The following is an 11,199-nucleotide window of genomic DNA, read 5'->3' on the forward strand; positions in this document are numbered from 1 at the left end:
ACTATAACTTGAAAGCGTAACAGAGTATTAATTGTATGATATTGTGCATTAAACTTATTGGTTTAAATATCTATTTGAATATATATGTAATGATACACATAATGATCCGTCTCAAAATAGGCAAGAATTTCGGCAAAAACTATGCCCGGCACTATGCGTCCCAGATTGCCAACTCCTTTTCTCGTCATCCATCTGACGTCTTCCCGGATATTCCATCATGACGGAAAAATGGCAAAGCTACGAACCTGGATGACACACACGCAATCGGTATCACACAATCGATCGAGATAATCATAACCAGGTACTGCAAAACCAATCATCATAATCACGATCGTGAAGAAACACTTAACAAGTGTCTGACGAATCCTACCCGGCTGGACTGAGAGCACCGTGATGCCTTAACCGGAATCAAACTGCCGACACTACCATCTCGGCATTCCAAACCGACATGAAGACACTCCTGGGAAAAGCACGTTGTCCCGGAACAGAATGCATTAGCCCGGAGCAGGCACTCTGTCCCGGAATGACCACTTGATCATGGAACAAGCATGCAAGCAAGTTGCATGCCACGTCAACCCGCAAATCTAGGGAAGTTCGTTAGGATCCGTTATTCCCCATGAAAGGGACTGGTGTAACGTTACCCCTCGGGATTGACAAAGTTTGTTACAACCATGAAAAGGACATGTGCTACATCATCATTCCCTCCATAACATCTATAAATACACAAGTGAAATCCTTCATTTGAACAACACTGGATGCATAAAACGTTACTCTGCCAAAATCAATGGCGACAACACCACTCCAGTCATTAATTTAATTCCGATCGGTGCTCCGATCACCATCTGAGTTAATCCACGCTAAGATATTAACTTATTCGATTCCGATCGAATAAGGTTAATTCAATTGGTTGTTTTACGCCCTTGGAATCCAGATTCCAAATCGGGGTTTGCACAATTATTGGAGTTAAAACAATCAACCTACTCTTTTTCCCAAATTAAGCACTCAAACCCGAAATCCATTTACACTTAACGATTTTGGTTTGATCAAACGGTGCCACCTAAAGGTACGAACAACACACTGAAACCAAGTAGCGAAAGGGCAAGCAAGAAAGGTACGAACGACGATGTTCAGCCACCTTTGAACAAGGGAAGCTCACCACCGGTGGAAACACTTCAACCTCAAAAGCAGTCAATCGCTCACATTCACTCCGGCGACCCGTCGGGAGACGAGATGAATGTCTCGGAGGATGATGAGGATACACGTGAGGGATCACCGCTCGGTGGAGATAGGATGAAACTCGGCACACTTGGTCTCAAAACTGGTGGATCAAGTGGCATCGGATCATCCCAAAATGACACCGACATGATCACCAAAATGATCTCCGTCGATGTTGAAAAGTAAGTAATCGAAAAGCTGAAGTCCATGCTGAACGATAACAGTCTAGCAGAGAGGCAACAATCACAAACTCTAGACGTTCTGAAAACTGGTCTGATGCTAAGCATTGGTACGGGAAGGGGGGGTGTTAACAAGGATGCCGTAAACGCATGGTTGACCGAGCTTCTCGTGCAAGCTGCGCCTCTGGCATACAAAATTCCCTGTCACAACCCGCCGTCCAGGGAACATCACTTGAAAATCTCTTCACATTAATCACCGGTAACAAAGCAAAGCGACCGGTTGAGACGTCGGCTACTAGCCAGAAGTTGTGCGAACGAATTGCCAGCTGCACACTTCCCGCCAACATCGTCATACCGGTCACTTTGGGGGTGTATAACGGCACAACAGACCCGGATGATTTCCTACAAATCTTCGAGGGCGCCATGAAAACTCAGCACTGGAATGACGAGGTAGCGTGTCATCTCTTTCTGACGGTGCTACAGTCGACTGCCAGGGAGTGGTTTGCAAAGTTACCACCTAATGGAATCACTTATTTCGCGGACTTGCGAGAAAAATTCCTCATGCAATATCAGAACCTCTGCCAACACACGTATACGCACTTGTATGCTCATGAAATCCCAATGTATTGGGGAGAGAAGATCAAAAGCTTCATCACAAGGTACATGCTGGAATGTCAGAAAATCCCAGGACTCCCGGAAACACAACAAATTTCCGGATTTATCACATGCCTGGACAAAGACACACACCCGTCACTTGTCTCGGAACTCCGTTGGAACATCCCGGGTACATTTGCAGATTCCGTAACGGTAGCTATGCAATACCAACACTCGGGAAGGGAGAGATAGGCTGGGTATCATCGTGAAGAGAAGAAGAGAGAAGAAGTGACATCAGGCACCGCCACGACAGTAGTAGGCGCAGCGAAAGCCACAACAAACATCACAACAGTCATGGCAAAATTCATGACAGCCATCGACATGACAAAGGCAGCCGGAAGTCGTACGATAAAGGGTCCCTAATCGACAGCCACTCCAAAACTCCAAGGGAGATACTGTTAACAGAGCCCGTGAAGGCAAAGTTTACTCCGTCGGCACCGCTAGAAAAATGTGACGGTCAAAAGTCAGATAAGTATTGCGAGTTCCATGAAGACAATGGCCATGACATCGATGAGTGTAAGGCGCTGATACGTGAAATCATCGCAAAGATTAAAGCAGGTGAACTCAACCACTTGCTGTCGGGAAGGAAATTTAAAAAGGCTGACCCTAACAAAACATTCAATTGGCAGAAGGAAGACGGGAAGAAGCGAGAGAAAGTGAAAGATAAAGTTATTATCAACATGATCAATGTTCAGAAGGACGAGTTTGCCTCACAGAATTCCTGGAAAGACGCTACAATCACTTTCCCGATAATACCAACGTGGTACTCGTGGAATGAAACGGTAGTCATTATCGGACTGATAGATGGGTTCTCGGTGACCGAGATGTACACCGATACGGGAAGCGAAGTCGAAGTGTTATACGCTCATTACCTTTCCCGGCTCCCAAAGTGTGTCGGGAGAAAGATGAGACAATCCAATGCCATCATCTCCGGATTCTCTGGTCACGCTAAAGAAACAGTTGGAAGGCTCAAGGCAACGGTCACGGTGGGCACTCGACCCTACCTTCGCAACGAAGTAATCAACTTCTATGTCGTCAAATCCGTGACTGCAACGAACGTAATACTAGGAAGGCAGTTTTTCAAAAAGTTCGGCACCATAGCGTCTACTGCTCACGGTATACTCAAGCTTCCAACATAGCAAGGCGTGGTAACGGTTCAATCCACCCGACACCCTTTTCTCGGTAATGAAGACATTCAAGACAGGAAAGATGACGAGTCATGGAGAACACCCCATGTCATGGAGGAAGAGCGTGTTTCTGTTCTTAAAAGACTGACCTTTTTCTCCCCGACGGCACATCCCGGTAAGAGAAGTTCAGACATGCTTCATAAGGCTGATAAGGCAATTGTAGGCCGACGTCGCCGGTCAGAGTGGGAGAAATCTTTTAGTGGCATGCGCGGAACGGCTAAACCCCATAGTCCGACACTCAAATGTTCGAAGACCGAAAGTCGTGAAAGTTCCAACCGAGATAAGATAGCGGTTGAGAAAAATGAAAGTGGCTAAATGAAGTAACTGAAGTTTCGATAGATGCCGTGATTGAATTTGATCACCTCAATTCACGATTATCTTGATTTTTCTTTTTTCTTGTAATAAAAGAACTGATGTATGTTTTTTCCTTTTCAAGGAATTAATAAAAAGCTTTTTACCATTTGCAATAACTTTATCATTATGTTATTTACAACAATGTCTAAACGACTATAAACGGCCAAGAAACGGATTCCGACATCCACGTAAGTCTCATACACGTTTTGTACCCCCTTAAGAGGTGACTGCCTAGCCCTCGTCGGTACAAGTTTATACTGATAAACGGCCAATGAGTAGATGGCATAAACACGCGTGACTGCACGGTGTACACGCCAAAACTAACACAAATGTATTTCTAGGCATACATACGAAGACATGAACTAGTTCAACTCAAGAAAAATTTACACAAAACGCATGAAATTAGCATTTCATTACCAACTGTACGTGATTCATTACAAGTTTAACCCAAAAAATGCTCAACTGTGCAGTATAAATTTTCAGAAATTAAAATCTAAAAGCTGCTGAACGGTCGTATCATCACCGGCGCAAAGGTCCTCAAAGCTACCAAAACAAATCTCCCTTAAAGCCTTTGCAGTAGCCTGAACCGACTCCAGAGCAGATGGATTCACCTTCTCAGCAATTTCGGGATGAAAGGAGGTAACCCCACTAGCATGATACTTCTGAATCAACCTAACGGCATGGGTGAAGTTGGCCGATGCAACACTGTCCAAGTAGCCCTGAAAGGGCACCTTCACAATGGAAGAGTTAATAGCTTTCTTCAAAATAGCAGGAAGATTGCCCCACGGACGTTTACACTCCTCTCGGGCAGCAACAACCTCCCTCTCCTTTTGGCCGAGTTCCTCCTTGGCGGTCCTTAGCTGATTTTCCAAACTTGTAACAGCCTCCCGGGCAAGAGGAGCCTGAGACAACTCTAAACGGGCTGCTTTCAACTGGCACTCCAGGTCTATCGCCTGCTTCTCCCGGTCAAACCCATCCAGGATAAGCGTATTCATCGCCATGAGCGCCCGGGCACGAATGGCCAAAGAGTCCTCCCGAGAAAGGGAAGATGCCGATTGATGAAGGGAGGGAGAAACCCCCTTTTCCAAAAAACTTGTGCAACCAGGATAGTCAATATCCAGCTGAGAAAAGAACGAACAAGATCGTCACCAAACGACAGCCAGAAATGCATGTCACCAATGCTCTCCAGGTCAAACTGTTCAGCATCACCTATGTTTAGAGGATCTGTCTCAGTCATGGATGGCTCAGCAACGGCTACAACACAAAAAACATCAATGATAAGCACAAGACATGTCAAAATGTTTGCAACACAAATAGAGGAGATTTTCTTTTTTACCAAAACAGGACAATCACCTTTGGCTTTCTTCCGAAGCTGAGGAAGCTCGTGAATCCTCCTCTTCACTGATGCATGCCCTTCCGGCACATCGGGACCTGAAAAAGCCAAATCGGTCCCATCGCCATCATTCTGCTCCAAGTCTTGAGGCACAACATTCGGCTGCTCCCCCGGATTGACCGGGATGCTCTCCACACGGATTTATGAAAGATCACCAAATCCCAGCGCGGTAGCAAACTCCATCGTTGTTGTGTAAAACACCAAACATAAACAAGATTAGCATAAGATCAATTAACCTAACGACATAACAGTTGGCTGGGATCAGTCTTCACCTGCTCCATTAAAACGAAGAACAGGCTTGGTACTCCGGTCCGGCCATTGATGGCTAACTCCCCCCAACACAAGCATAGCCTCCGAGTATGGCCGCTGTGGAAACCTAAATCCCCTAATAGCTTCTATACAAGCCCTTTCATCAGCATTTAAAATCGGGACTTTGTTGGCCATCTTCTTAAGATCGGTTGCACATTCGCAGAGCCTAACAAATCGTGGTGGCAGTCCTTTTCTATCAACAAAAAAGAAAGACATCCGCCACTCCTTCAACGACGTGTCCATATCTCCAGTAAAATTAATTTCTGCTATCTGTTTGATGGTAAACCATCCAACCTCGAACTTCGAGATGGAAAAACAAAATTAGAACATACGGACATTAGGAAGAATGTGGTAGTGATTAAGGTACATCTCCCACATCACCAATTTTTGGTACGCATGGGGATGCACCTACGCAGGCGCTATACCATATGTAGTGACCAGAACCTTTCCATGTTTATATATATTAAATGAAATTGATATTTACATGATTAAATGTTTCCAACATGTTAAACAATCAAACTTGTTAAGACTTGATTATTTGAAATGAGTGTCATGTAGACAATTGACCACCCAAGTTGACCGGCGATTCACGAACATTAAAACTTGTAAAAACTATATGATATATATATATATATATATATATATATATATATATATATATATATATATATATATATATATATATATATATATATATATATATAGTTAACATGATATTATGATAAGTAAGTATATCACTAGGTATATTAACAATGAGTTATATACATAAAAATGAGACTACTAAGTTAAGAAACTCGAAACGATATATATAACGATTATCGTTATAACAACGTCTTACTAAATACATATGTATCATATTAAGATATTGTTACACTATATTTAACATGATAAAATGATAATTATATATATCATTAAGTATATTAACAATGAACTACATATGTAAAACAAGACTACTAACTTAAGAATTTCGAAACAATATATATACGTAACGATTATCGTTGTAATAGTATTTTAACATATATATATATATATATGATGTTAAGATATATTCATACACCATGTTATCATGTTAACATAACAATTTAACATCTCATTTAAGTATGATAACAATGAATTAATTACATTTAATAAGATCGTTAACTTAAAGGTTTCAAAACAACACTTACATGTAACGACTAACAATGACTTAACGACTCAGTTAAATGTATATACATGTAGTGTATTAAGATGTATTAATACACTTTTGGAAGACTTCATGACATATATCAAAGTACTTCTACTTAACAAAAATGCTTACAATTACATCCTCATTCATTTTCATCAACAATTCTACTCGTATGCACCCGTATTCGTACTCGTACAATACACAACTTCTAAGATGTATATACTATTGATATATACACTCAATCATCAGCTCCTTAGCAGCCCATGTGAGTCATTAAATATGTGGAAACCATCATTTGGCAACTAGCATGAAATATCTCACAAAATTACAAAAATATTATAAATCATTCATGAATTATTTACATGAAAACCAACTTACACATCCTTTATATCTAATCCATATACCAACGACCAAAAACACCTACAAACACTTTCATTATTCAATTTTCTTCATCTAATTGATCTCTCTCAAGTTCTATCTTCAAGTTCTAAGTGTTCTTCACAAATTCTATAAGTTCTAGTTTCATAAAATCAAGAATACTATCAAGTTTGCAAGATTACTTCCAAGCTTTCTAATCCAATCCAATTAATCATCTAAGCTCGAGAAATCTTTCTTATTTATAGTAAGATATTTTTCAAATACAAGGTAATACTCATATTCAAACTTTGATTCAATTTCTATAGCTATAACTATCTTATTTCGAGTGGAAATCTTACTTGAACTTGTTTTCGTGTCATGATTCTACTTCAAGAAATTTCAAGCCATCCAAGAATCCTTTGAAGCTAGATCAATTTTTGTCACTTCCAGTAGGTTTACCTACTAAACTTGAGGTAGTAATGATGTTCATAACATCATTCGATTCATATATATAAAACTATCTTATTCGAAGATTTGAACATGTAATCACTAGAACATAGTTTAGTTAATTCTATACTTGTTCGCAAACAAAGTTAATCCTTCTAACTTGAATTTTAAAATAAACTAAACACATGTTCTATATCTATATGATATGCTAACTTAATGATTTAAAACCTGGAAACACGAAAAACACCGTAAAATCGGACATACGCCGTTGTAGTAACACCGTGGGCTGTTTTGGGTTTGATAATTAAAGACTATGATAATCTTTGATTTAAAAGTTGTTCTTCTGGGAAAATGATTTTTCTTATGAACATGATACTATATCCAAAAATCATGGTTAAACACAAAGTGGAAGTATGTTTTTCAAAATGGTCATCAAGATGTCGTTTTTTCGACGGAAATGACTACCTCTTTAAAAAATGACTTGTAACCTGTATTTTCGACTATAAACTTATACTTTTTCTGTTTAGTTTCATAAATTTTAGTTCATTATGAAACCATAGCAACTTGAATCACTTAAAACGGATTTGAAACGAAGAAATGACGGGTAAAACAAAATTGGATAAACTTGCTAGTTTTAGCTACGAAAATTTTGTAACAAATCTAGACTAAACATATCCTAACTAATTTATATTGTATTATACATATTATGTAATCTTGGGATACCATATACATGTATACAATATTTTGACATATCATATCGACCCATCTATATATATTATTTGGAACAACCATAGACACTCTATATGCAGTAATGTTTGAGTTAGCTATACAGGGTTGAGGTTGATTCCAAATATATATATACTTTGAGTTGTGATCTAGCCTGAGACGTGTATACACTGGATCGTGAATTGATTCCAGATAATATATATTGATTTATTTCTGTACATTTAACTGTGGACAACTAGTTGTAGGTGATATTGCTCCAAATGAACATATATTTAGTAGCAATATCCTCCCAATATGTAAATTATTTAGTTGTAATTGTCCTATTTTAAGTTGTAATCGTTTATATTAAATAAGTGCGAAGACAAAAGGCGAAAACGAAGATTTGAAGACGCAAACGTCCAAAAAGCTCAAATGTACAAGATACAATCCAAGTGGTTCAATTTATTGATGAGAAACGTCTAAAAATGACAAAAGTACAAGTTGCGGAACGCAAAGTACAAGATATTAAATTATACGAAAAGGCGTTCGAAAATCCGGAACCGGGACATGAGTCAACTATCAACGCCCGACGCAACGGACCAAAAATTACAAGTCAGTTATGCACAAGAATATAATATAATATATAAATAATTATATTAATTATTTATATTTTATATTTATATATTTATTATGTCGACAAGCTAGGAGCCAAAAGTTTGTGAGCTGGATTTTCAAAATCCACGACTCGCGGAGTTTGAAGGCCAAAAACTCCACGACTCGCGGAGCTGCCAAATTCCAAAATACCTATAAAAGGTCACGAATTCTGCGAGTAAAAATAACATATATATATATATATATATATATATATATATATATATATATATATATATATATATATATATATATAATATAGATTAGTATTATATTAGATTAGTTCGGGTTATGTAAAGGTTATTTTACGGGTTTTAAAGTCGGAGCTCTGTCCGTGTAACACTACGCGATAAATAATCAATGTAAGCTATATTCTCCTTTTTAAATTAATGTCTCGTACTTAAGTTATTATTATGCTTATTTAAGACGAAGTAATCATGATGTTGGACTAATTACTAAAATTGGGTAATTGGGCTTTGTACCATAATTGGGGTTTGGACAAAAGAACGACACTTGTGAAAATTAGACTATGGGCTATTAATGGGCTTTATATTTGTTTAACTAAATGATAGTTTGTTAATTTTAATATAAAGATTTACAGTTGGATGTACCTATAAATAACCATATACACTCGATCGGACACGATGGGCGGGGTATTTATATGTACGAATAATCGTTCATTTAACCGGACACGGGAATGGATTAATAGTCTATGGAATTATTAAAACAGGGGTGAAATTATGTACAAGGACACTTGGCATAATTGATAACAAAGTATTAAAACCTTGGGTTACACGCAGTCGATATCCTGGTGTAATTATTAAACAAAGTATTAAAACCTTGTTACAGTTTAAGTCCCCAATTAGTTGGAATATTTGACTTCGGGTATAAGAATAAATTGACGAGGACACTCGTACTTTAAATTTATGACCGATGGACTGTTATGGACAAAAACCAGACGAACATATTAAATAATCCAGGACAAAGGACAATTAACCCATGGGCATAAAACTAAAATCAACACGTCAACCATCATGGTTACGGAAGTTTAAATAAGCATAATATATTTTATTTCATTTTTCCTCGTACTTTTATTTATTGTCATTTTAATTATTGTTATTTATTTTATATTGTTAGTTAAATATCGTCATTTACTTTACGCTTCGCTTAAAATATAAAATCGACAAACCGGTCATTAAACGGTAAAACCCCCTTTATATATTATTAATATAATATATTTTGTACGAATATAATTGTTTAAAATATAGTGTAAAATAAGCCAGCTCCCTGTGGAACGAACCGGACTTACTAAAAACTATACTACTCTACGATTAGGTACACTGCCTATAGTGTTGTAGCAAGGTTTAGGTATATCCCATTTGTAAATAAATAATTAAAACTTGTGTAATTTGTATCGCTTTTCCTAGTAAAAATATAAACTATTTCATACCCCCACGCTACGACATCAGTAGGTTACTAACGAGGACTGCTAACTTAACAAACTTAAATCATAAAAACGTAATAAAAAAATGTTGTGAATATATTTCGATATACTTTGATATATATGTACACATTTGTTATAGGTTCGTGAATCGACCAGTGGCCAAGTCTTATTTTCCAACGAAGGAAAAAATCTGTGAAAGTGAGTTATAGTCCCACTTTAAAAATATAATATTTTTTTGGGATGAGAATACATGCAGCTTTATAAATGTTTTACAAAATAGACACAAGTATGCAAAACTACATTCTATGGTTGGATTATTAAACCGAATATCACCCTTCAAGTCTGGTAACCTAAGAATTAGGGAAATGGCCCCTAATTGACGCGAATCCTAAAGATAGATCTATTGGGCTTAACAACCCCCATTCAGGTTATGGATGGTTTAGTACCTCGAGATTATTATACAGACGAGAGGTTCTATTTTGGGGATATTCTATGCATTATGTTAAGTCGGTTACCAGGTGTTCAACATATGAATGATTTTTATCTCTATGCAGTTTGCGAAATGCCTGATATGAGATGTGCTATAAAAATGAAATCTTGTGGTCTATTATTATGATTTGATAATATATAGGTTAAACCTATAACTCACCAACATTTTTATTGACGTTTTAAGCATGTTTATTCTCAGGTGATTATTAAGAGCTTCCGTTGTTGCATACTAAAATAAGGACAAGATTTGGAGTCCATGCTTGTATGATATTGTGTAAAAATTGCATTCAAGAAACTTATTTTGATGTAATATATTCTTATTGTAAACCATTATGTAATGGTCGTGTGTAAACGGTATATTTTAGATTATCATTATTTGATAATCTACGTAATGCTTTTTAAACCTTTATCGATAAAATAAAGGTTATGGTTGTTTTAAAAATGTATGCAGTCTTTGAAAAACGTCTCATATAGAGGTCAAAACCTCGCGACGAAATCAATTAATATGGAACGTTTATAATCAATATGAACGGGACATTTCAGTTGGTATCCGAGCGTTGGTCTTAGAGAACCAGAAATTTGCATTAGTGTGTCTTATCGAGTTCTTTAGGATGCATTAGTGAGTCTGGACTTCGACCGTGTTTACTTGA

At 37.6% G+C, this 11,199-nt stretch overlaps 1 protein-coding gene across 1 annotated transcript; it reads left to right on the forward strand.

Annotated features, from left to right (window-relative positions):
• The first annotated feature begins 1,544 nt into the window (after positions 1-1,544).
• Positions 1,545-3,187, forward strand: LOC139849099 (uncharacterized). Its single transcript, XM_071838772.1, has 2 exons — positions 1,545-2,053; positions 2,362-3,187. The coding sequence occupies exons 1-2, from the start codon at positions 1,545-1,547 to the stop codon at positions 3,185-3,187; spliced, it is 1,335 nt and encodes a 444-aa protein (XP_071694873.1).
• The last annotated feature ends 8,012 nt before the right edge of the window (positions 3,188-11,199 follow it).

The sequence above is a fragment of the Rutidosis leptorrhynchoides genome, chromosome 5 (assembly GCF_046630445.1).
Source record: "Rutidosis leptorrhynchoides isolate AG116_Rl617_1_P2 chromosome 5, CSIRO_AGI_Rlap_v1, whole genome shotgun sequence".
NCBI lineage: Eukaryota > Viridiplantae > Streptophyta > Magnoliopsida > Asterales > Asteraceae > Rutidosis > Rutidosis leptorrhynchoides.